This window comes from Dermochelys coriacea, chromosome 1 (genome assembly GCF_009764565.3).
Source record: "Dermochelys coriacea isolate rDerCor1 chromosome 1, rDerCor1.pri.v4, whole genome shotgun sequence".
Taxonomy (NCBI): Eukaryota; Metazoa; Chordata; order Testudines; family Dermochelyidae; genus Dermochelys; species Dermochelys coriacea.
Genome location: NC_050068.2, coordinates 244,260,006 through 244,287,085, shown reverse-complemented (window position 1 = coordinate 244,287,085; position 27,080 = coordinate 244,260,006). Strand labels below are relative to the sequence as shown.

Sequence of the window (27,080 nt, the reverse complement as noted above, 5' to 3'; positions counted from 1 at the left end):
CTTTTCTTTGTGTCTTGGATCTTTACAATCATTCATGTATATACTGTTAACTGTGATTAATAACTTTCTGCAATGGATAAGATGAAGAGGGGTTTCTGCAGACCCCAGCACGTCTTCTGCCTTGAAACAAGTACATTGTTTCCTGCTGGGTGGGGGGGAAAAATTTCCCCCAGAAAACATAAATGAGATTGCAACAGATTTATTCTGAACTCCATGGCTTCTTCCAGTATCTAAAACCAAACCAGACATAACTGTTCTCAGCTGGCCACAATCATATTTTCCCTTTGTTTGTCCCTTAAGTTTCAAAGGTACAATTGCTTCTCAAATGGATTCGGGGAATGTGTGTCTCTTTGGATTGCTTGTAAACCTGAAGCATTGCTTGCTGAGCCTGTTCAATTCAACCAGAGAGAGATGATCTTTCATAATTGACTCTCGTTGGCCTCTTTGAGTATTTACTACTTTCAAGTGTAAAAAGCCCCTAGTTGCCATACACAATTAAATATTTAATATCTCAGAGCCCTCTTGAGTACTGAAAAAATAGATTAAACAGACCAGCACTATATTCCATGGCACTTGTTAGGTAACTCTTCAAGTGCCAATAACATTTGATCAGTAATAATTTTATCTTCAACTGCTGAGTGAATGAATAGCTTTGATACATTTGATGGAAGCTGAATTAACTATTAAGCACCATCACATTTAAGACAAATTGACTTCAGTCTCTCACACGTTCTGATCTAGTCTCTAGACATACCGTTCCGGTGTACTCTATATAGTCTCCACCTGAGTTCGCTTCATTTTGGAAGTCAAACTTAGTACAGTAGAACCTCAGACTTATGTACACCTTGGGAATGGAGGTTGTTTGCAACTCTGAAATGTTTGTAACTCTGAACAAAACATTATGGTTGTTCTTTCAAAAGTTTACAACTGAACATTAACTTAATACAGCATTGAAACTTTACTATGCAGAAGAAGAATGCTGCTTTCCTTTTTTTTTTTTTTTTTTTTAGTAGCTTACATTTAACACAGGACTCTATTGTATTTGCTTTTTTGGTCTCTGCTGCTGCCTGATTGCATACTTCCGGTTCCAAATGAGGTCTGGTTGAGTGCTCAGTCCATAACTGTGAGGTTCTACTGTTTGAAGGCAGTGGCTCTCAACCTTTCCAGACTACTGTACCCCTGATTTATCTTGAGTACCCCCAAGTTTCACCTCACTTAAAAACTACTTGCTTACAAAATCACACACAAAAATATACAAGTGTCATAGCACACTATTACTGAAAAATTGTTACTTTCTCATTCTTACCATATAATTATAAAAAATCAATTGGAATATAAATATTGTACTTGCGTTTCAGTGTATAATACATAGACCAGTATAAACAAGTCATTGTATGAAATTTTAGTTTGCACTAACTTTGCTAGTGCTTTTTATGTAGCCTGTTTAAAACTAGGCAAATATCTAATTGAGTTGATGTGCCCTCAGGGATGCGAACCACTGGTTTAAAGCTTTATAAACCAGTACTTAAACATGCAATTCCCAGTATTGGCCACTAGGGGTACTGTTAGAGGCTGATTACAAAATCAGCTTATGTCCTGTTGAGACTCCCGAGGCAGTACACTCGTATGTATCAATGTTGTTTCAGTGCATAACAGTTTTTTCTTTCTGTCTGGTGTAGGATTGAAATGTGGAGTTCGTCCTATTGACTTGGAGAACCAGAAAAGTTTCCTGCTGCTTGGATTCTTTTCTAGAATTGTTGGAGGCAGAAATTCAGTAGCTGGGGGGCAACCTTGGCAGGTCTGTGACACAAAGACAGTAACTTCTTGAGGGAGAGGATTTTTTTTTTCTCAAGGCATAGACAGTAACTGAGAGGATGCCTGCATTCAGTAAGGAGCCAAATGCCCTTTCCCAACCTGTATCTTAATTTAAAATCCCTCTCCTCCCTTAATCCCTGAAGTTACTAAAGTCCAAGTTGCTTATAGTTTTGGGGGCCAGAAGTTTAGGTGGAGTAAATTCACTGAATTCAGTGGTGCTATGCTGATTTATATCAGCTGAAAATCTAGTCCTGAATGTTTAATGTACATGGTATTTTTGTGCCTGAACTGGTCCCCAAAAGCACGTACCTTTCACAAAGGATTTGAATGTAATCTATGGAGTGGATTAGTTTGAGGGATTTTTTTCCTGATAACTCTGGGGTTATGTCTGACCTTCAGGGAATAAGTTCCAAACTCTTATACCTCTAACATACAAAAATTGTCTCTTCCATAGAAGGAAACTGCCCACATTTTAATAACAGTATTGCGTACTGGCCTTCTGTTGGCTGTAAGAGTCCTAAAGTTCATCTGTCACTTCTTCAGAGGAGCGCAAAATGCTGGATTAGCTGTATTTGTGGTTGAGGAATTCTTGCCTAATTGGTTCTTCTCTTGGCAAAGTCAGGGAAGTCTCACTTCACAGAAATGTTCTCTCACTCCGCAGACTTAAGTCAATGTAATAAAAGGATTGGGTCACTGCTTCCAGACTTTCATTTGGAAGTAAATTAGCAATTTTTGACACTGTCAGTGGATGTAACATTACTGCTTCCTGTTACTATGGTCCTATCTTCTCCCCATGAAACAATTTCTGGTGCTACGTAACAGTAAATAGGAACTCCCTCTAGGCACTTCTGCATTTCAGGGAATTTCAAGTTTCTATCCAAACTCTGCTGCTTCAGCTCTTCCCAACTATCCGTGAAATTAAGGATAGCTATCAAGGGTGAATCCACAATTTAGACAACATTTCTCTGGACACATGTCGTCATCTGGGAATTCTTGTCTAGAAATGAGAGCATTCAAAACTTTTTTTAAGTACCACCATCTGTCGTGATCTGGGGGAGGGTGGAGAACTTCGTCAGATCTTTGTGCTATTTTGGATGCTCTTTTGGAGGGCAGTATAACTAGCTTCACCTTAAATGTGTGTGACTTTCTTTTTGTAAAGGTCTCTCTCAAGTTGGGTCGTTTCCACTTCTGTGGTGGCAGTTTAATACAAGAAGATGTGGTTGTAACCGCAGCTCACTGCGTATTCACCCTTGAGCAGTAAGTTAGAGAACGCTGTTTTTGTCTGTAGCCTTTAAGTTACTTCATTAAAGCCCCTGCCTATTAGCAAGGAAAGCTCCATAATGTGTGTGTGTGTGTGCTGCTTCCCAGCTGGAGAAGAAAATGGCATTAGAATATAAAGTGGGGCCGTGCTGTGCTACACTCATGCTTTCTTTGTGGAGCAATAGTGTATAATCCATTGGGTTTTTCCAACTGTTTCATTCTGCAAGCTGCTTCAGGAGCTATAGATCTTAATGGCTCTTCTCCATGGCTTAATTCATGCTGGGGCTTGCAAGGCGTAAGCCCCAGTACTGTAGGCTTGGCAGTTCATAGCCCCGGCACCTCTGGGCTTGCTGAACCTTTCATGAAAGTTTAAAAAAAAAATTGCTTGAGCCCCGGCACCTCTTTCATTACAAATTAAGCACTGTTCACTCCTCCCAAAACCCTAGCTGCCTACTCCATGGTTCTCAGAATAGTTCACTTCAAGGACCACCAAGAAGGATTCACAGATCACAATTTAAAACCTTCAACATTCTCTCCGTGGATTAAATAGTAGTAGAGCTCATAATGACTGGGAATCTGACTATGCTAGCTGGGTCTTTTTTTCTTTGAGTGAACATTCTGTCCAAAGAAGGAGCTTTTATGGAGTGAAATATCACCATACCACTGCAATGTGGATTTGGTGGTCTGAGTCACTTTATCACTAGAACCACCATAGTTTAGCCCTCTTCTTGGCTTGCAACTGAGGGCAGGTCTACACTACGGGGTTAAGTTGACCTAAGTTACGCAACTCCAGCAATGTTGTTCACGTAGTTGAAGTCGACGTAGCTTAGGTCAACTTATTGCTGTGTCTACACCATGCTGGGTTGTTGGGAGAAACTCTCCAGTCGACTTACCTTATGCTTCTCATTCCGGTGGAGTACCAGAGTTGACAGGAAAGTGATCTGTGGTCTATTTAGTGGGTCTTCACTAGACCTGCTAAATTGACCCCTGGTAGATCAATCGCCACAGCATCAATCCACGGTAAGTGTAGACATTCCCTGAGTTTGAATGACCTTACTACTCTTAGATGATGATACCTAGCCCTTTATATAGTGCTCTGCATCCATAGTTTTTCAAAGGAGGGAAAAATCATCTTTTTCCATTTACTGATGGGAACTAGTGGTACAGAAAGGTGAAGTGACTTTCACAAGGATACTCAACAGATTAGCACAAGAACCAGAATAGAATGCAGGGCACCTGAGCCCCAGACGACTGCCCTGTCCACTGGATCTCACTGTCCCTAACTGAGGAAGGCAACCAAAATTATGACTTTTAGCTCAGTGACTGAGGTACACTGATGGAAAAAGCTGCAGATAGCTCATGCTATCGCTGCTCACGCTGTGCCTGATCTGTGATTAAATGGGGGATTTCACTCTCCAGGATTGGAAACCTGGTACCTTTCAGCAGCACTAAATCCATGCAAAATAGGAGGGAGATGAATGCTGCACTGCAAGGAAAACCACCTATATAGTTAATGGTTGTCATCTGCTGTACTTCTCTGCCGCACTTTAAAACATTCTTCCATGCTGAAAGTAACTGGTGGCAAAATGTCAATTGTTAAAACCCAGCAGAGGGAGGGGGGTTTGAACCCCTTATTCAATGGTTCTGAAATCCTTCAGCACTGAGTCGGGGGTGGGGGTCAGGAATTATTAGGAACAATGATCACTGTAGATATGAGAACTTTTTCCTACAGTCCTCAATCAACAGCTGAACCTACTGTGGTTTCTCCTTTTTTTCCTCACCTGTTCAGTATCAGAGCTAGAACATTTTTTTTTTTTTTTTTTTGGAAGCTCAAAAATAATTGCCTAAAAGACTGGGGGGGGAAGGGATTTGTGAAAACATCCTTGATTTTTCTTTATTTGTCTCCCAAGAGAGACAAGTTTGATAAAGATTTGTCACAATCTCCATAGTTCTGAATCCTATCTCTGTGGTATTGAGAGACAGATAAAGTTAGGAAGAGAAAGACATTGTTTGCACAACCTGCTTATGGGAGATTTGTTGAATACACCGCATGTTGTTCACGTGTGCATCTATAAAATAGGCATACTGTAGAGTGGGAGAAAGGAACCCTAATACTGCCAATGGATAGGTTAAGCACTTCCTCTGAAGTCGCATGGGATGTCTACACAGCAAAGAGAACTCCACAGCTGGCCCAAGCCAGTTAATTCATGCTTGTGTGGTTCGGACTGCAGGGCTATTTCATTGCTGTGTAGACTTCTGGCCTCAGGCTTGAGCCCAAGTCCTGGGACCCTCCCATCCTATAGGGTCCTCCAGCCCAAGCCTGGATGTCTACTCAGCAGTGAAATAGCCCTACAGCCAAGCCCAGCGAGGCCAAGTCAGCTGGCACAAGCCAGCTGCAGGTTTTTCTTTGTTGTGTAGACAATCCCCCATGATGGAGCTGGGGACTGAGTCCGGACTTTCAGAGTCTTAGTCCAGTGAAAAAACATCCTACCCCTCTGTCTATAACTTCTTGATCTGTTACCCTCCTGTACAGATCAGATCAGGTTTGTGCACAACTTAAGTACTACTTGTCTGTCTCAAGAGAATATAGTAAATCCCTTTATTTTTATTTGCAATGTATCACCTGTAAGTTTAATGTACAATAAAGGTTAAGTGTAGCTTACTAACTAAATTGGTAAATGCTAAAAGAAATAACCCAGTGTGATTGATTGTCCCAGGCAGCACCAAAATATCTGAGTTCATTAAGCACAATGCCACATTGTGTTCATAAACCCCTAAGAACTGTACCAGAGACATGACTGTTCCCAAATAAATATTAAACATTTGTCTCAAGTATATGTAGCTTCCTAAAGCCCTCTCAAAGGTTTTATTCATGAGGGCTCCTCCTCCAAATCTTCTCCCCTCTGTGTCCACTATATGAATTAAAAGCAAGCAGGGAATTTTTTTTCAAAGTGTCCTAAAGGACTTAGGCACTCATCTCCCATTGATTTAAGGTGCCCTGGGCTTCTCTAAAGATCCTAGTCTAAAGGCTGCAGATGATCCACTGTTGCAAGCAAAGTCCGGGCCAGAGCTTATAAGAGTCCTCGTATTACTGAGTGGGAGGTAGAACAAAAAGGCAGTCAATTAAGAAATAAAATCTCACAACAGCATTCTAGCACTCTGACCCTGAGGCAAGGTGACCCCTTAAGGCATGAGGCCAAGTGAAAGTAGCATAGCTGGAAAAAGCCTGCTTATTGAAGGCTAGATTCAGGCCCTAAGCAGGGAAGGATGTGGTAAGATCACATTTTCCATGTGTTGAACTTCCCAGTAATGAGAGAATTGCTTGTACATAGCTGTTTCTTACAGGAAATCATCAGCCTTGGCTCCATGCGTAACAGGCTGTTGGCAAACCTCTCTGTCATTAACCTTGCCCTTTTTTTGTCAGGAAACTAGTGAAGAATCTCATTGTGACTGTTGGAGAACATAACCTCAGAAAGGCAGATGAGCAAGAACAGAACATTCCTGTCTCACAAGTCATCGTTCACCCTGACTTCAACAGATTTGGCTACATGCATTCTGATATCGCTCTGCTATATCTGAAATACAGAGTAAAATACGGTAAGGGAGGAGACTGAGTGAAAGCGCTTCAGAGCTTCACTATATCTAGCTTGCTAGTTTAGAGCAACTTTTTATTCTATTATCTCTCTCTAATGCTCTTTCCAGCATATAAAACACCTTCCTGGTAGTGTCTTTGCTCCTGGCCAAGTAGGTTATTCATGATAAATCCAGTTTAGTCCTAGTGATCTTGTCCAAATAATTGTCCCTCAGGTCAAGTCTTTGTTCTGGGGCTTCTCATGTTTTCTTCATACTATTGATCTTTGCAACACTAGAGAGCACAAAAAGTCAAATTGTCTTCCAGTTGTAGTAATTCTATATTTTCTTTACTTCTCGGAAAGTTCTCTCCTCTCTAATTAGCTTGCTCCTCTTGTCCGCTTCATTCAGCACTACCAGTCTCCACTGTTTGTGAAGAGGAAGAGATTGTTCCATCATTGAATGGATCTGGCAAAGTGAGAAGATGACTTAAATTTAAACTCGCATCATCCAATATCTGTCATAGAGGCAAAGGTGAACACAAGGGGAATTTTAAAGCCATGTTAAAAGGCTTTCTGGAGTGTGGCTTTTTGCATACGGATTCATAGAGGGTCAGGAGACCATATGGGATACATAGATCCTTTCACTGCCTGATCAAATCCCACCCAAATCGGCCATGATTACCAGCAGCCAAGTCGGCCTGATGGTAACAATTCCAATCAGTGGCCCTTCTAAAATGACTGGTCTTAATCTAGCTCCCAGTGGACAGGTGTCTACATCACAAAATCATTGAGATAAATGGCACTAAAGTTGCACCTTTTTGCTGCTCTCAGTGGAGAGGATTGAATGGGTATGGAAAAGCAAACCACGCTCATTAGCCAGGAAGTGTTCAGTTAAGGGTTGAGGCCTGTTGGCAGGCCAGTGAGAGGAGGCTTGCTTTTCCACTACCTACGTGCCTATTTTGTAGCTAAAGAAACTTAAGTCTCCAGTCATGATGCTTGAAAACGTCTTTTGAGTCATCTGGACAATCCCTCCAGGAGAAGGTGGGGCTGTCTTCTACACTGGTAAGTGTTCTTTAAGGTTTGTCAATGTCATGGCCTAATTCATTTATTTTCAAGACAAATCAAGTAGCTTTTGATCCCTTTGTCCTCTGATCCCCAAAAAGAAACCTACAACGGTATTCACCTAGTTTGAGAGCAGAGCTGAGCAAATTGAGTGTCCTGTGTAAATCGGAACTCCACTTCTTGTGACACATGGTCAGCTGTCTTCAGAGAATAGAATGCTCAACAGGATCTACAACCGGTCACTATCGCAGGCTGTACAAGAATTGTACATAGGACAGTTCCCTTTTCTGTCCTTCATGCTGCTGCTTCTTTTCCCTCCCACCGCCCTTGTCTCTTTCCTCTAGTCTGGTTCTTGCTTGCTAAGTTTCACTTGAATATGGCCAGCCAAAACATTGTTCATGTTTTCTCTAAAACAATGTGACTTCTCAAGATTACCTCAATTTAAAGGTGATTGACTTGATTTACTTTTAGCTGTTTGATTGAATTGCTTTAGAAAAATGTCTAGTTCAAAGGACCTTGATCCATTCTGTTCACACAATAAAGGACATTGTTGATTTTTTTTCCAGTTTGTGCAGAGAGAATCGCTTCCAACAGCCTGGAGTTCATGTACTCACATTTGTGTGCACTTTTCTTCTTAGGGCATAGGGTTCAGCCAATCTGCCTTCCCCACAAAGATGATAAATTTGAGGCCGGGACTCTTTGTGTTGCTAGTGGCTGGGGCAGGGTGTCTGAGGGTAAGTAAAATGTCAGGTTCTTACGACAACATTGATGTGTGGGTACAGAGATAAAGAAAAGGGAGCCGCCTTATTTCTGCAATAGAAATGCAACATCTGTCAAGGGGAAAAGCCAATCAGTGGTTCTCTATTTTACTGATAGCATGACAAACCATGCTGTACTCTGGAGGTCTCTTCCAGACATGATCTGCAAAGGACCAGTGTGCCAGAAGCACTGTTCTGGGCAGAGCCTTGGAATCTCCTTACTCTGTAGCTCCATAGCGCTATTCCTCCACCCATCTCACAACTTTTTGCAAACATTAAGCTCCATAACACCCTTATGAAGTAGAGAAGTATCCTCCTCACCCTATCCCAATCGTACGGATGAGGAAACAGAAGCATGGAGATGACTTGGTGAAGGCCACATGAGTCAGTGGAAGGGCTAGAAATAGAACCCAATATTCTGATGCCCAAGTTCCATGATCTAGTTGTAATCTTTGTGCATTACATAACCACGGGATGATGCATCTCTGCCGCCTTCCTAGTTTTTTTTTAATACATAATGGGATAACTTGGGCCTTCTCTTACTTACACACACACACACACACACACACACTGTTAAAAGAACTTTATTAAGGTTGCAAAGTCAAGCACTCAAAAATTAAGCAATGCTAGAATTAATGCTTGTGCATAGCATTATGTAGCACTTTATATGCTCCAAGCAAACCTCCCATTGACTTCAGGTCCAGCACAGAGAAACAGGCCACCTGATCTCAATTCCAGTGCTCAGAATCAACCCTACTCAGGCCAGTTCTAGCAGTTGACACCCAGGATGACAGCCCTGCTCACTCACTATCAGGGGGTTCTGTACCAGTGGGCTGCTTGGCTCTCTTTTGCTCCATTCTAATTGACTGGCCATTTTTGTTCTGCTGATTTTGGCTTGCGTTTTTTTTTTTTTTTTTTTTTTTTTTTTTGGTCCTGGCTGGCAAAATGGCTAGGGCTGCTCCTGACCTGAAGCAGCCATTACAGGAAATGTATTTCTGAGTCCGCATAGCCCTGGGCTGGAGGGAGCATGCTCAGTCACTGTGCATGCATAATTCAGTTGCATGCAGAATCTGTGAGGGGATGGAGGATGCAAGCCTCAGAAAGTTTAAGTACAGAAATCAAAAAAAGTCTCTAATGAGCATTTGGAAGCTGCAGTGTTTTTTTCAAAGACTTACAAGAAATTTAGGCAGACTTTCATGAGGACAGTAAAAGGTACATCCCTGACACCAAGGCCATCCCTCTCCTAAATTGTAGGTCCCTGCTCCAAAGTATGGGAGCACCAGAGCGGTTAAGAGAAAATGTCACTAGAATGATTTTACCTGGGCAAATCAATGTATTTTTTTTTTCCCCCTAGCCTTATTTGTGGATATGGTTGAACCATTTCAGCTGAAACATTTCAGAACAATTCAGCCTGAGGCAGATACCAACATGGAAAATGTCAGCTCAAAGGGTTCTAGTTGGGTGAAAGTATACAGACCTGGAAACAAGGTCTTTTAACAAGAGGTCTCAGATAATCTAAGAGGCAGGCAGCATTGTCAGCCCTGCCTGTGTAATACTGAATGAAATCATGGTAGCCAGGATGTGGCTCTAGATCTGCAGCATAACTTCCTGCTCTGTGAAGCAAGGAGGGGGGTTCTAGGATGTCTGATGTTGCTTGTTTGTTTCCTTCTGCAGCTGGTGAACTATCTAATGTTCTACAGGAGGTGGAGCTCCCCATCATTGATAGGGGAACCTGCAGTGCCCTGTTAAAGCAAATGAATCTGCCTCCAGTAGCAAGCTCCATGCTGTGTGCTGGCTTTCCTGATGGTGGGAAGGATGCGTGCAAGGTAAAGGGTCATCATTTGGCAGGATCTTCCTGTATAGTGAGTTTGCCAAATGGAGGCAGACTCCAACTCTTCGCACCAGTCACTCCTGTATTCTTGCTTACCGGAATGGCAACCAGCCCTAAAGAGGGAGGGGTGGAGGAGGAAGGAAAGGAATTTCACAGAGTATCAGGGTTGGAAGGGACCTCAGGAGGTCATCTAGTCCAACCCCCTGCTCAAAGCAGGACCAATCCCCAATTTTTGCCCCAGATCCCTAAATGGCCTCCTCAAGGATTGAACTCACAACCCTGGTTTTAGCAGGCCAATGCTCAAACCACTGTGCCATATTGAATCTTGTACGTTGCTACTGAACTGAGGCCTTTAAAAGGAGCTTGGGGCTAATGAAGGCCTTGTCTATCCTAGGTTTTGGGGGAAATTTCCCACTGGTAGGAGTGCTGCTATAGACAAGGAGCTGGTGTGTTTAACCACCTTTTCATCTAGACCTGGCCTGAATGGGATCAGATGACATGGTGAATGATATGCCTCAGCCCTGTCTAAGCTCCTGTTGCTACTACTGGTGAAACTGCATAGATGGGAGTACAGTGGTGGCAGGCAGCCCAAGAGGCTACAAGAGAGACAGCCTCAGGGGTATGTGATACCATTGTACTGGGAGGGAGGAGACTGAAGTGAGTCTTTTGCCTTCTCTTTAGGCTTTAAAAAAACATACCTTGACCATTTCTACTTGGTGTATTGGTTTCTCTTATAGTCATCCCTCCTCCCCATACCTATCACAGCTGCTGGTAGCTGTGTCCCTCAGAACACTAGCCTTTCCCATGCTTTCTCTGGTAGAGGGGTGCGTCTACTGCCAGGAGACCAAGTGGTTCTTTTCTCCCCCCGCACTCCACATACAGTCCACTGTGCTGCTGTTTCAGGAGAGCCAGGTGTAGTCCGTTGGCTGAGGTACTGCTGCAATGTGGACGTTAACATCTTAGCGTGAAGGGGGCAGAAATGGTTAACAGATGTATAGTGATACTGAACCTTTCTGTCAATCTTCCAAAGAGCTGCAACTTCTACTCTGAGAGGTGAAACACTGAATCTGTATCATCGCATTTGAACAAATATTTGCTCTTTTTCCCTTTCTCTTCCCCCAAACCGTGCTGGGCAAGGGTGATTCTGGAGGTCCCCTTGTGTGTAGAAGAGCCAGTGGCATCTGGACTCTGGCCGGTGTCACATCATGGGGAGTTGGCTGTGCAAGAGGCTGGGATGTCCTTGAGAAAAGCATCAAAGAAAGGGGTTCCCCCGGCATCTTTTCCAATGTAGCTGAACTGATGGACTTCATCACACAGAACGTTATCCCCGGTGGGTACATTTACCAGCAATTTTTCTCTTTTTCCCACTTGTTTATCATGAGGCTCTAAAGATAAATTCCATAAGCTCCACTGTTAGGCTCTAGAGTGTGTGCACCTTGATGGAAACAATGTGAAGTACTTCTCATTTTAGAGCAGGAAGTGGGGAAATAAAGGTTAAACCACCTCTCTTGAACAGCATCTGTACCTGGGCCCCTCTGCCATAATGCTTTGAGGATAGCTTTGATCAACGTGCCCCACTAAATGGAATGTTGAGGGCCAATTCAGCTAGCATTTCCAAGTGCATGTGGTTTTGTTGATTTTTGAGAAGCACTTCTCTGGCCTAGAAAATGTGTCCAGTTCTTATAAAATACATTTTCTAATCCTTGTCAACTGGGGATCTGTAAATTGCTATTGTAGAATCCTTGAAGTGGTCCACACTATTGATTTGGAGCAAATATGGCTTTAAACACACACACACACACACACACACACACACACACACACACACACACACACACACACACACACACACACACACACACACACACAGAGCAGATCTGTGGAATTAGCTTGCCACTTTTTTAGTTGATTATCGGAACTACACTTTTAAAGCTATAAACAGATCTATGAATTCCCTATAACCTGATCATACAGTTAACACTGCAGTTCAAATAGAACCTATTGAATAGAGGGCATTATTTTTTTGTCACAGCAGTCAAACTTAAAACTTATGACCTTCGCTTCATCTGTGCTATTCCTTATTTGCCACAATATCTTGTTGGAGCTGATATCCTCATAAAGGGAATAACTAGTCTGCAATCATACAGTGCCTCTTACTCTGGAATAATAAATATTAAGTAGAACCAGAATAAAAAATGTTTGCATGAACCCTGCAAAGCAGAACTTGGAAGATTCTTGCAACTCAAACTACGATCATAGTTGGAGAATGAGTAGAGTTAAGCCATAACCCATAGAAATAGTATTGATAAAATAGTGCATTTAGAGCCTCAACTGGAGTAAATCTGTGTAGCTCTATTGGCTTTGATTCACACTTGCAAAGGATTTTGCTCATTTGTAAGTAGAACTCTAAGGGGAGGCCTACACTTAAAAGGCTGTACTAATGCAGTTGTGCCACTGTAGTACTTAAGATGCTCCTATGCGTCTCCAGTCAGTGTAATTGATCCACCTCCCCAAGAGGCAATAGCTACACTGATGGGAGAAGCTCTCTGCTGATATAGCATTGTGTACACCAGGGATTAGATTGGTATACCAATGTCACTAAGGGCAGGTCTACACTACAGCCAGGATCGACACTCTGAGATCGATCCACCAGTGGTCAATTTTGTGGGTCTAGTGAAGACCCACCAAATAGACAGCAGATCGCTCTCCAGTCAACCCCTGTACTCTACCTCCAATGAGAAGAGTAAGGCAAGTTGACGCCCCCCCGCAGTAACTCAACCTAAGATATGTCGACTCCAGCTACGTTATTGACATAGCTGGAGTTGCATAGTGTTAGGTCAACTTACCACGGTGGTAGTAGTAGACATAGCCTCAGGGGTGTGGATTTTTCACACCCCTGAGCGACAGTTAGTGATATTAGTCTCTAGTATTGACCTGGCCTCAGAAGAATTGTGGTTACCTCTTAAGACCCATCTCTAAGTTTTTTCTCAAGCACTCGGTGTGAAGTGGCATTAATTGAATGGCTGCATGAATTGTAGACCTGCCTCTCTCAAACAATGCCAGTGTCAGAATTGTATTTTACCCATTGCTCTTCTCTTTCTAGCTGCAGAGCCAGATCGCCTTCCCCCGCACTTTCCTGAAGGATGCAGCTCCCATGGAATGCTGGTCTTTGGAGAAAGTGGCCGCATTCAGTATCCCCAACCCAGTGAGAGTAACTACCTAGATAATAGGTATTCACTGTATGTCATCAAAAACACTTGCCCTTCTGTGAAGGGTCACTTTTTTTTTTTCCATAGGGTGCTTTGTTTGTGTCTGTAAAGCCAGAAGTGATGACTATCTCCTCTGACCGCATGCATCACTCTAGCCATAGGACTTTAGCCTGCAAATACATGAATTCTTTCTTCTGACTTAGTCAGTGAACACAATCAAGTCAATAGTTTGTGGCTGAATTTCTGGGTATGGGTCAACCTTAAAAAATTTAGTATTTAGAGTTCAACATCTCTGTAGTGATGTTTGCTTGTCTGGGATTGGTACTGGGCAACAATAGTTACCCAGAAATAGCATGTTAGAATGAGAATCACAACTTTTGTTAGTCTTGTTCTTACAGGAACTGCACTCATAAAATTGATGCACTTGGATTAAGCCCATGAATTAGCTTAATGTTAAAATTCTTAAACTGTTCTAGTGTCAGGTTCTGCAACCACTGAAGTCTTTAGGACTTGCAGTGGGAACAGATCCATCCCTTAATGTCTTCTGAAGATGCTTGAGAGCTGGAGATGTGCCAAAAGAAACCTCCAGATGAGATGCGCCTATTGCAGATCCTATTGGCCTGGCCTAACAAAGAGATGCCATTTTGTCTCTACTACTGGTGCCTGTGTGCCTATCCACACTAGGATAAAAGGTGGTTTTGTTTTAAAAATGTGTGAACTCCAGTATATACCTGGCAAGTTGTTCTTTAACGTGTTAGTGGGTTGAATAATGTGCTGAAATATAACTAGTTCTGTATACTCTAAAGTTTTGAGGAGTTTGCTAACAGATATTAAAGGGTCATGTTTTGTCCTAATGCAGATATGCCCTATAGGTCCTTGTATACATTTTAGCTGTGCAATGTGGAGGCTGTGCATAGAATGGGCCAAATTCAGTGCCAGAATAACTATTGACTTGATTAGATTTATCCTGGGCATGAATTTAGCTCGGTGAGCCCAGTCACTAGTTGGGGAATGCTAATGGTTAAGATCTTAGTAACACTGTCCATAAGCTGGTAGATGCTTTTTGCATGTGAGAGTATTTTACTGGCTTCCTCTCTTGCTATGAATTGCCTGGGGACACAATCCATTTGGCAGCATAGCATGGATCCAAAGTCTGAGCGCAAAGGAGAGAACTGACACTTCTCTCTTGCAGTGAAGCACTTTGTGTTGCGCTAACCACTATTAAAAAACCCAGCATGTGTTTCTTATTACTTCTTAGCTGGAGGTGGTGACATCCTAGCCTGAGCTGATCTGGCTATGACAGTGAGATGATGGATATAGGGTTGTAAATGTGCACACACACACCTGGTTTAATCCATGCATTCTACATGGAGATGGGGGAAGGAATATTGCCAACCCTCTGAATTTCCCTACATTAGGGTTGTGGAAACACACCAGGAGTGAACTGGGGGGCTTTAAGAACACTTAATGCTGAGGGCAGACCAAATTAAAGTGAGTGACTAGGTGGTGATGCAGAACAGAGTGAAGGAGGAAGGTGATAGTTCTGGGAAGAAGCTAAGCTCCTCTCTGATGAAGCATAAACTACTGCTTTATGACAATGTGTTCTGTCCTTGGTGTCTTTTAAACTACCTCTTGCACTCCAGCATGCCCAACCCCCCGTCACCGCCCCTTGGAGCTGCTTGGGAAGGAAGGGTGCAGTCGCATGAATTTCACTCTAGCTCTGATTCTGTTGTCTAATTTAATTGTTTCTTTGTTTTGAGCCTATGCATGTGGAATATAATTGTGCCAGAAGACAAGATTATATTAATACAGTTCACCAGGTTAGACATAGAGAGCCAGATCACGTGTGACCATGACTACGTGTCCTTCTATTCGGACAAAAGAGAGCTAATTGGTACGTGGAATGCCTTAATCTCTCCTTTCAATACTTGGCATGGCAGGCAATCGGCAATCTGAAACGTGAACACTGATGTTAAAGCCCTTTTATGTCTTATTACAAATCAAGGAATCTTTCACTGTCATCTGCCCTGGCACTGAAGCTGTCAAAGCAAAGCTAAGTAAGGGAGGTAGGGGGAAGGTAGATATTCGTGTCCATTCTGACTGCTAGTGCGTGACTATAGTCTGAAAACTGTTTTTTTTTTTTTTTTTTTTTTTTTTTTTTTTTTTTTTTTTTAAAAAGGCCTTTTCTCCACTGTTTTTTCAAGCCCCTATTTGTGCCTTGTTTTTACTCCTACTAGCCCCATGTAGCTGAACTGTCATCTAATTGGCCTCATACATCAACAAAACTGCCAGCCAGTTTCTGATGCTGGAGTCCTTATTGGAGGATGGTCAATGACAATGGTACAAAGCAGAACATGCGAGATGGACATAGGCAGAATTATCTGAAAAAATCTTGTTGACTCAAACTTTTGACTTGTATAGCACAATAAATGTCTGTTGCTTTACGGATAAAGACAAGGTACTTTTCCCTTGCAGTCTAAATTTATTATCCATTCTTGAGACTGAATTGCTAAAGAATAAATATTTCATGCAAATCTTTGCTCCTTCTATACTCTGAACAGTACTAGTGGCTATATGCCCGTACTCTGCCACCATGAAACCTTGAGCTGAATTGCCCTGTGTGGTGGTTTTGGATGCAGTTCTGTCTCCAAACATTTTACCTTATAGGCAACTGAAACTAGTCATCTCAGAGTCTTCCCTGGAATACGTGACTTTCCAATATTGTATACAGTTTAGTGAATCTGAAAAAGTAAGCCGTCTGACAAAGTGTGTGTGTGTGTGTGTGTGTGTGTGTGCGCTACCACACTAAAGGTCTAACCTTTTCCCTGTAGGTAAAATCTGTGGGGATGTGTTACCAGCCCCGCTGCTGATAGATTCTCACCGAGCAATGGTTACTCTCGTTTCTGATGGAAGCAACACCGGCAGTGGCTTTGAATTCACCTTCACAGCTATACATAAGGAGTCGGAAGCAGGTGACTTCAGACATGCCATTTGTACATACTTCTCTGCCACCCAACCCTCTTTAAAACCAAAGAAACCATCCCTGGTACACACGGTAGTGGTAGGTGTTTGGTGTTTTTGTTTTTTAACTTCACTATTAAAGCTGACTTTCTTCTTAACCCAATGTGATAGGTTCTGGTTGTGGAAGCGTTGCAGTGCTGGTGGAAGAGGGAAAGATTGATACTGCTAATTACCCTGGCTTGTATTCCAGTAACGTGAAGTGTCATTGGTTCATTGAAGCCCCGGTAGAGAATGTCATAAAGGTAATCCATAGAAGATTAGGGTTGGAAGAGACCTCGGGAGGTCATCTAGTCCAACCCCCTGCTCAAAGCAAGACCAACCCCAACCATCTCCCCAGTGAAGGGAGATGCTGCTCTTAAACCTCTGCCATTGACTGCTCAGGGAAGCAATTCAATAAAATCCTGCTGGAAACATCTACAATGCACAAGCCTATAAGATGTAAGGTTTTCAGCTTAGGCTTCTCTCAGGGTAAGTTTTAACCAATTCAGATGGTATGTATAGCCCTGTATGAACTGGCATACTGAGCTGCTGCTTGAAGCTGGTTGGTACCTGCCCTTCCAATTAATGTAATTGGAAAAGACAATGCAAAGTTTCAGTAGGGCTGGGGTGGGGGGAACCTGACAACCTGCCCTTCTTGCTCTCTATCTAGTCCCCTTCTTCCACCAGAGTGTTTTAAATATGCAGAAATGGTACTGAGCTAAGCAAGCAGTAGCTAGGACCAACACGTGATCACTGTTCCTACTGGGGGTGCTGGAAGTGACATTTTGCTGTTGCGGTTTGATGCCTACCCTGCCTCCCGTTGTCATTGCAATTGCGGCGGCTAAAGTGAGGTTACCTGTTGTTGGATTAACCTAACCCACAGATAAAAATAAAGCTACTGTATTGTACTGTCCAAGGAAACATCTGTCCTCTGTAAAAGCAAAGAATCCATTAAACCTGTGCCTGCTTAAGTGCATGCAGGTTTGTTGCTCATGGGCAGTCCTCACACTAATGCTCTTACAGTTCTGTAATCTGCTGTTTGTATTAAGACACTGAAAGTACTTTTCCTCTTCACACGCTCGAGATTTTTATACAGATGACACTGTTGCTGCTGCTGAGTTTTTCAGAATCACAATAGCAGCCAACCGTGGTTTGGATTTTTAAAGGGTCGTTGTGATGATGATGTGATAGTTTTTTAAAGAGAAAATGTAAGCTTTGATTTAAAAACTTAAAAAAAAATGACCATTTTTACTTAAACCCACCTCTGTGGTTCAGCCTTCACAAACTCTTCAGCTTTTTGCTGATTACGGAAAGCAACATTGGCCAAAAAGGGACAAGCTTAGTTCCACTGCATGATGGGTCAGTTCCACTACAAGAGGTGCTCAAAATAAACTTTGATAAATTTAAAGAGTCCATGTATCATTTGACCTTCTTTTAGGGTGCACTAGGAACAGGGTTAAGGCTCTTTAGCTGTTACTCAAATCTTGGTAATGACTAAGACTCGGAGTTAATTTTAGATCTAAGATTTTGCTCACAAAGAGGGTAAAAAAAGAGTCCCCAGTTAACTTTTTTTCTCCCCCCTGCCCCGTCTTCTCTTTCCAGCTGGAGTTTGAAGATTTTGCTGTTGAATTCAGCGCGGGCTGTATCTATGATGCAGTTGTCATTTACAGTGACACAGAAGATGAGCACCAGCTAGGTAGCCGTGAATTAGTTCCATCTCACATGTAGAATCCATTACAGAAAAGAAGACTTAAATAGCTTGCTGCCCAAAGAATACAAGTTACATTAGTGACACTTCAGTGGTAGAATTAAACCACTTTAGTCAGAAAATGCAAAATGAAGGTTCCTACAACAGCCTTAACTCTGCCTCCTTGCACATCTCAGTACAGCAGGGTGTTCCAGTGCCATAGTGGTTCCCAAACCCTTGGAGTTCTTGCTGGGGGACTGCAGAGATCTGACTGGTCATGTTGGGCTTAATCCTGCTGGGTGCTGAGCACTGTGCTCCTGATCCAGCAAAGCACTGAAGTACGTGCTCCCATGCTCTGTGGGATGGGGACAGAGTGCTTGGCACCTTGCAGTCCATGGTGCTGGTTCTCCACTTTGTTTCCAGCTGCTTTGTTGCATTCAAAGAAGATAAAAATTAAAGCTGGTCAGGGAGACTTTCACAAAACCATAGTCTGCTGGACTATGCAGGTCTGTCAAAATTGAAACACTTCATGAAACCTAACCAGTTTTGCTGGACTTTGTTTCACGACAAAATCGGGGGGGAAGGGGAGGTGAATCTACTAATGTCAAAATGACCCATTTTGTTTACAAACATCTTTGTTTAGAATCTTTATATGATGTAAAATTTGAAAAGTCTCTCAATCAAAATAATACCTACCTTATCTTTCAGGGTGAAATGTGAGGGGGATATAATTTATTGAACCAACTTCTCTTGGTGAAAGAGAGGCTTTCAAGTTACACAGAGCTCTTCAGCTGGAAAGCTTCTCTTTTTTTACCAGCAGAAGTTGAACCAATAAAAGATACTACCTTACCCATCTTGGTTCTAGGATAGCAGAGAGAGAGCACAGCTGTAACAATACTGCGAACAACATTTCACTCTTAAATTTTCAGTTCGGAATATTCCCTTGAGAATTTTGAAATTTGGGGGTTTTGTTCGAAATAGAAATGAAGCCAGACTTCAAAATGTCAATCCTTTTTTGACATGGAACGTCTCTCCTCCTCACAGCGCAAGTTAAAACACAATTCACTGAGTCACATTTCCATTTTGAAGAAGAAAAATAACTCTGTGCTCAAAGTGGGAGACGCTTATTACAAAATTTCAGGACAATTTTTGGACAGCAGACTTGTACCTGACTCAAGGGGGAGGAGGGGAAACTAGTATAGTGGGGGGAATGAGAGGCAAGAAATTATGATCCTGGCTTTGCCACTTGGCCTTGGGCAAGCCACTTCTCTTCTGTTTGTCCATCTGCAACCTGATGGTCATCGTACTTCACATGTCTTTAATGTGATGTATAAGGCTTTTTAAAAATAAATAAATATTAGCACTAGAGTGGACCAGAAAACGGAAGTTAGTTACCACAAAAAAATTGTGAACTCTTGGAAATGTTTTCATTCCAAATCAGGACAAAGTCACAGATTCCAATAAATTTTATGGGAGCTAAATTTTTTTTTTAAATAGCAAGTTCCATTGGGGAGAACCAAAACAGAACTTTCCAGCCTTTTCCATGGACTCCCAGACTCCTCATACAGTGATCCTGGAAGCTCAAAGAGCTTTTATTTAGATTTTCTTGAGGAAAATCCTAAACTTCCAGCAAAATTTTTGGGGGCTTTTTTGTTTTTTCAAAATTCACATTTTCTGTTAGATTATCATTCTGGTGGAAAATTTCCAAGCAGCTCTAATTAACAGCTGGGCACTAGGGAGACTGGGTGCTTTATATAGGCACAGAGAGAAGGGGAGCTGCTGGTTCTACTCCAGGTCCTCAAAATGGTGGTGTGTGTGTGTCGTGTCGGCGCAGGTTTAAGAGACACTGAGTGCCCATCATATACAGATGGCAAATGCAGGTCTTTTAAGAGGCTCTCTTGGTGGGAGGCACTTATGCAGCTACCTTGTTTTTTGTTAGTTTAGTTCCAATAGTTGGGGAAAATTGGGAGGTTGTCTCATTCCTGAGAGTATATAGTAGCTTAATTTAGGCCTCTACTTCCTTCTCCTTGGATACCTTTCAACTGGACCTGGCAAACATCTTTGTTTCAAATTGAAGAAAAAAAAATCCCCCCACAAAATGGCTTTTTGAGCCAAGTGAAAATTACAAGTCCCTGTTTGGTTTTTCCTCCTGTGGACATAGTTTAGCAAAGCTGGAAGTGAGTTTAAAGTGATATTCTGAATTTTAAAAGCATGGGGGTTTCCTCACTTTTTCTTGCAGCCAATCTATGTGGGTTCTCAACCCCCAGCCCAATTCTGAGCCCTGGCAATGAAATGTTGATACATTTTGAAAGTGATGGGGAGAACAATTTCAGAGGATTTAAGGCCAGATTCACCTTTGTTCCTTCAGGTTGGTAGAAAGACTTTTGTAATGTTTTCTGAACTCTTGGTCTTATTTTTGAAATAATCCCCTTTCACTATGCTGGGGCAGTTCAAGATGGAACAGTTTCTACTGGCAGAATCCAGTTCTTTCAACAATGGAAGGGAATCTGAATTCCCACACTGGGAACACCGATAGGACACTGACACTCTTTTATTACCTGAAACTTGCAGACTCTGTGGCATTCTGAACTACTTCTAGAAGCATCCCATCCAGAGACTACTGTCCTATTACAGCAGTGGGCATGGGATAACAGTCCCCTGAGTAACTGCCATTGCTTCACTCCTTTATATGCCAGCTGCTAACATTGAAGGATCTGGCCTTCACTTGTAGGAGTTCCTTCTACAGGGTTGGGGCTTTGGAGGGAGGAGGAGGAAGTGGGGCCATGACTGATGCCTTGGGAGTAAAACAGATTCCATTTATTCTGTCTTCAGGAGAAGAAGCTGAATCAGTAGTTGCAGAACCAATTGTTCTACAGACAGCCACTCCAAAGAACATCCCCTTAGGTAAGCTGGTAACAAACTCATTGTAATGGGCTGTGTCAATAGTTCTTTCTGACTTATAACCAGAGGATCCTTAGGAAATAGACTTCAGTGGTGCAGGTGCACATGGGATCTAGGATTTCAGGGTATGGGGATGTAAGGTATACACAGTAAAGAGGTATAAAGCATATTCAGAGTGAAGAAATGGGGAGAAATGCCCACTTATCTTTCAGGGGTTGTGCCCATCCAGTGCCACGTTATCCATCTAGTTTAATCCTTTCTAACCTGGATTTGGTGAGGGAAAACTTGAAATTGATCCATGTATTTATAGGATGGGAGAAAGATACTAACATCTACGTTATTATTACATTATTGCATCTGGGCCTTATTTGTTCTTTGGGGTATAATATGGAACCTTTGTCCACAATTCAAGTTCTCAGCTACCTACATCAAGCTAGCATTTCTTCTGCTCAAAATAAGTGATCACACCCAGCTGCTATCCCTACAAAGGGCACCTGCTGTACTGCATCTCTTTGGGGTGTCTCTGCTTTATAGTCATAGTTGCAAAGGAAACAAATGTGATAGATGCAAAGGAAGAGACAGTCTTGGAAGTCAGTGTTGCTCACTAGCTTTTTGGCTGTTGTGTTGCAGATGTCTGTGGCTTTCCCCCGTTTAGTCCCCAGTGGCTGTCCGGACGTGTTGTTGGGGGAGAAGAAGCATGTCCCCATTGCTGGCCTTGGCAGGCAGGCTTGCAATTCTTAGGTGACCATCAGTGTGGCGGTGTCGTCATCAGCCCAACATGGGTACTCACAGCAGCCCACTGTATACAGTCGTGAGTAAACCTGTCTGGCAAAGGCTTCCCTGTGCTTCTATGTGCACAGATATTCTTTATGGGACAGTGTATGGCCCCTCCTCTAGGATAGAGAAACAATGCTGAAAAGTACCCACACTCCCACTTATAAAACTCTCCTTTGCTTGATTCTAAGGCTGTATTTTAGCCTTTTCCTTTGAAAAACGTTGGCTCAGTGGGAGAGAGGGGGTTCACATGAAATTATACCTGGTGTATTTCAGCAACTTCCACTTGTAGAAGACTTTTGTCATGGCAAAACTCTGACTCATCAGTCAGGGGGCTAGATGACTGACTAAACTGGTACTGAAGACCAAGCAAAAGATGCTCAGTATGCTGAATAAGGCATATGTAATGCTGGTTATGCACAGATTCAGTGCAGTTATTTCTATTTTACAGAACAAACAGACCACTGCATTGGACTGTCATCGTGGGAGACCATGATAGAACCCTGAAGGAGTCAACAGAACAGGTAGAGACTAAACAAAACAATCTAAAATGTGGATTGTGTTGATTCCTCTTCCCTGCTTCTTTGTAATAGATCCATGTGCATTAGTTAAAACACGGTGCTAACAAATAAGATGAAATAACCAAAGAAAGGTGGGTATCTTGGGTGACCAAAGGGGAAGAAGAGCATTTGAAACAAAATAGTCTGTGGACTTGCATGGCAAACCTAATCCTTGATGATATCTTTTAAGGCTTTCTCTTGTTAATATCTTTTTTTTAAAAAAAAGTTTAGTAGATGGCAAAACACAAGCCATGATGCTTTCAGCATCTTGCTGTCTTAGTTTTGGGCAATACAGCTTCCTACAGAACACTTCTGTTGATCAGTGCCTTTCTATGCATTAAGTTGAGTCAAGGGGGCAAAAGCATAGGGGTAGTGCATGTTGGTCTTCTGCAAAAACTCATCAGGCTAGATTAACAAAATGAAATAGAATCCTCACCCCTAAATTCAGAGGACTTTAATACAATCTCGTCCATTTGTGGCCAATCTGTAACCAAGCGTTGGGGGATATACAGCCCTGACCTCCAGAGTCCTGAATCTTCCCTTTTCTAATCTCTTTGACTCTCTTCTCTAGACTGACACCAATTTGTCTCTCTTCCAAAATGTACTTTAAACCCATCTCCCTTTTAAGGTCCATTTTCAGTTGTATCTTCCATGGTCCAGCCTCTGAGCTCATCATTTTCCTTTTATTAATGTTTGATCCTGTTTGGTACAGGTGAAAAGGGTGAAAACTATTGTGGTGCACCCTGACTTTGATACAGTGAGCTATGACTCAGATATTGCGCTGATCCAACTGGGTGTCCCTCTGGAGTTGAACACTGTTGTGAGGCCAGTATGTTTGCCCAACAGCACACAACCGTTATCTTCCTCTGTTCTGTGCACCATGACTGGCTGGGGGAGCACCCGAGAAGGTATGTAGTATGATCTTCTCTAAATGGGCAAAAAAGATGGAAGTGTCTGTGGAGATGCTATCTCTGTCCTGCATCTCTTACCATCATTGTAGAGTACTGAGCACTATGATGAGTGGGGAGCGGATGGCAGGATCCACCGTTCTTCCTACACACAGGTGATTTTAGCATTTAGGAGCTTTCTGCTATCACTGTGCAAAGAGATGTATTTGTTACATGTTGCTTATGGGCAGGCTGATTTGCAGCTGTCTAGCTATAATTAGAATCGTGTCCAGGACTGCAGGCCTAGCAGTTGCTCTTAATTAAACTCCCATGTTTTTGCTTTTATGTTCTGGGCCCTACTTTCTGATTTGTGGGAAGCCTCTCAAACCATCAAAGGGTTAAAATGATCAGGGCACTGAGGAGAGGCTCATGAATGAGGTATGTTCGTTCAGAGACAAACTTGGGGTAGGCTGGGGAGACATTAGCTAAAACCTTGGCTTTTTCCAGCTGGAGCTCTGTTTGAGTCTGTTTGCTGAACAAAGCCAAATTGAGCATCTACTACTGCTCTGAAATGGCTGTACTGGACAGTTGGCAAAGGGGATCTCCACAGTCTGACATAGTGTGTACAGGCACCCACCTGTATTATTACATAACCAGAAGGTTCAGATAACCTGGAGGAAAGTCCAGTTCCCATACTCAGCTGTCTGGTTGGAGCCAAATTGTAGCTATTAGCAAGGGGACACGTGTGTTTTTAGCCAACGTCTTTCTGTTTGTTTCCGTCTCCAGTTTTGCATTCTCAGCAGGTTCTTTAACGCTGCAAATAACTTACAATGTGATAAATGACAGGTTTCAGAGTAGCAGCCGTGTTAGTCTGTATTCGCAAAAAGAAAAGGAGTACTTGTGGCACCTTAGAGACTAACAAATGTGATAAATGTTCCTCTGCCAACTTCTCTCCACAGCAGATGGAAGCCTTGCTAGTCGACTGCAGCAGACACAAGTACCCATACTTGAGAGTGAAGTCTGTGAGAGAAATTACTATTTTAATCACCCCGGAGGGATCACAGCTAGGATGCTTTGTGCTGGTTTTGCTTCCTCTGGAGGGCAGGATTCCTGCCAGGTGAGTCGCTGCTAAATGCAAGCACCATTGAAGATGAGTCTTGGTGATTGTTTTCTGCTATATTTTAATGTGGTAGAATGTGTTGGGAGAACTCTCTGGTAGAGCAAATCCTACCAACAAGGCAGTCGCCCCCGATAACTGTCTACTGCAGGAATGGGCAATGCACAGAGCATCAAAAGAACAATCAACACAATTAGCCCAAACTAGAACTGAATCCAAAACATGGAGCTGGAGAAGCTTAGTGGCAAAAACAACCATTGGTGTATTTGGGTTTTCAGCTGTAACTGTAGTTGAGCCTGAGTAACTCTGGGTGAGGGGATGTTCTTCCTTTTACGTTTCTTGACGCCTAACCAGTGAATAGGTGGCAAAACCAGGTTAGACAATTGGGTCACACTTTTTATATTAGTGATATGAGAGAGTAATGTTTAATAATTGTTCTAGAATCCAACCGGTCAATAGGTTGCTTATAACAGTCTCTCTAACACCTACTGGTGTGCTTATCTCTCTAATACAAAATATTCACGCCCGTAACACACTTCATTTCTATTCACCTTTTATTAACCCTTGATAAACTAGTAGCTGAAGGCCTGTTCTGTTGCATGGATATGCCAATTGAGCCAAGTAATATACTATCTATGCAGTCTCCCTCACACAACCAATGAAATTGATGCATGCACATTAGCTTGGAGTAAGAGTGGTGATTGGTTATCTATAGCACAGTGGTCTAGTAGTCCTGGCAGGGCATAAATACATGTCTTACAGTAGCTGACATTGCACAGGTGTCATTTGTCAAGTCAGAATGGCTGAGAACTTAAAAAAATACAGTAACAGACTGCAAAACCTGGTGATGATTGAACTTGGTGGTACTCTAAACAAAAAGAGCTACAATCATTGTTGCTGTTTACATCAGTTCACCCTGATTCTACAGGTATGCTACGTTTCAGAGTGACAAGCTTGGAATCTTATACAGATTATAAATGGAATTTTTAATATAAAATGTGACTGAATTTAGTACCTCCTGATTCTGAACCCTATGTTCAGTCTTCCAGACCACTTTGCCTTACTAACAATCTGATTTATTGAATTAGCCATCTTGGTCCATGACTAAGAAACCAGGAGCATGAGCTGGGCATACTCGGTTCTCATATTCAAACTTTTCCTCTTGGCTATGGTCTGTGACTGCTGTTAGCTTCTGTGGCTAAGAGTGTAGAAGACGAATGTAGGACGTTTCTACTAATATTCTAAAGTCCCTCTGTTTGTGTGCTTTCAGGGTGATTCTGGTGGCCCATTGGTTTGCCATCATGAAAAAGAGCCATTTATTCTTTATGGCATCATCAGCTGGGGTGTTGGTTGTGCCAGGCCAAAGAAACCAGGAGTTTATACAAGGGTGAGGGTCTTCCTGGACTGGATCAAATCCACAATAAGAGGTAAATATCCTTTACTTCCAGCAAGTTCTTCCTTTAGGACACACTGCTTAGAAGATTCTTCCATAAGTATTCTTCCAAAATACTCAAAGTATTTTGTGGATAGAAGATGGAAAAATACTAATTTTTCATGAGATATGTGGAAAAAATACACAAGTCTTTTGTTTGAAATTTCCTGTAACCTTTTCCGCCCCCACATTCCTCCCTGGAAACTGGAAAAATTTTGGTTTTAAAAAGTGGTGGGGTTTTTTTTGTTTGGCTTTTGGGGGGGGGGGGGGAGTTCATATTTTTGTTTGTGTTGGTTGGTTTTTTTGCTAAATTTTTTTGCTAGTTCTAAATCAGTGGCTTTAGGGGGGAAAATTTTTCATCCAAAAACAAAATCTGTCAGCCCAATTTTAGAGACTCAGAACTTCTGGGATAATCTGAAACTAAGTACAATGCAGCAGTATACACCAAACTCTAGACAAATGCATTTTGAACACTTCAGAGTATGTGCTATACAAAGAGTAATCAATAACACAGCTCACTAGAGAGTGACTAAAATACAGTATGTGCCTCTTAAAAGGAAGTGGACCATGTTCTTTACTGTGCAAGGAACACTTAGAGGTGAAGGGAAGAATGTTTTAAGGGGGTCGGGGTGTGTGTGTGTGTGTATGTATGTATGGTCTCCTACTTGGTATCTTCACAAACCACCATGCCTATTGAATTGGCTTGTTTTACTTCAGTTAGGAAAACATCCCACTTATTTCTTCCTCACAGCAATTTCACTGCTGTTGTGGCTGCCACTCATCCCAAGGGATATTCCTAATTATCCATCCTGTATCTTGTCAGTCTAGTTCAGGAGGATGCAAAACAAAAACTTACTCTGGTTAGCAAAAAAATCCTTTTGATATTGTAGCAATGTGTGACTCAGCATAATGCTTTTATATATAGATATATTTAAAAAAAAATTGTATACCAGCAGAACTGCAGTGGTGGCAAATACAGCTCTGTTCCCCATCCTGATTTCTGGCATAAGGGGTTAAAACTATTCAGTTATTGGCCTGCTTAGAGCAGTCATCAGCCAGTGCCTTCTCATAGAATAAGCATGATTTTTACACCTGCTGTTAACTCAAATGAGGAGGAAGAAACAAATTTCAGCCTTTTTACAGTGGTCCCTACTAATTCAGGATTGCTATCTCCAATCTGCTCCCCCAGATGAATTGGGAGGTGATTAGAGGTCT

At 42.3% G+C, this 27,080-nt stretch overlaps 1 protein-coding gene across 7 annotated transcripts in view; it reads left to right on the top strand.

Moving 5' to 3' along the window:
- OVCH1 (ovochymase 1) overlaps positions 1-27,080 on the top strand; it is a 56,118-nt gene that overhangs the window by 3,210 nt on the left and 25,828 nt on the right. For 4 of the 7 annotated variants that reach the window (XR_006282503.1, XM_043518038.1, XM_038369620.2 and 1 more), the window contains exons 3-20: positions 1,680-1,798; positions 2,975-3,072; positions 6,500-6,672; positions 8,348-8,443; positions 10,142-10,293; positions 11,436-11,628; positions 13,402-13,528; positions 15,268-15,401; positions 16,339-16,479; positions 16,640-16,770; positions 18,110-18,203; positions 20,434-20,562; positions 21,027-21,098; positions 21,726-21,906; positions 22,321-22,393; positions 23,142-23,337; positions 24,276-24,433; positions 25,704-25,860. Coding sequence is in view for 6 of the 7 variants with exons in the window: in XM_043518038.1 (XP_043373973.1) it covers positions 1,680-1,798; positions 2,975-3,072; positions 6,500-6,672; positions 8,348-8,443; positions 10,142-10,293; positions 11,436-11,628; positions 13,402-13,528; positions 15,268-15,401; positions 16,339-16,479; positions 16,640-16,770; positions 18,110-18,203; positions 20,434-20,562; positions 21,027-21,098; positions 21,726-21,906; positions 22,321-22,393; positions 23,142-23,337; positions 24,276-24,433; positions 25,704-25,860 (2,424 nt within the window). In the remaining variant the exon portion in view is untranslated. The remainder of the gene's footprint in view (positions 1-1,679; positions 1,799-2,974; positions 3,073-6,499; positions 6,673-8,347; positions 8,444-10,141; positions 10,294-11,435; positions 11,629-13,401; positions 13,529-15,267; positions 15,402-16,338; positions 16,480-16,639; positions 16,771-18,109; positions 18,204-20,433; positions 20,563-21,026; positions 21,099-21,725; positions 21,907-22,320; positions 22,394-23,141; positions 23,338-24,275; positions 24,434-25,703; positions 25,861-27,080) is intronic. The other 3 variants (XM_043518048.1, XM_038369611.2, XM_043518029.1) reach the window with 2 other exon arrangements.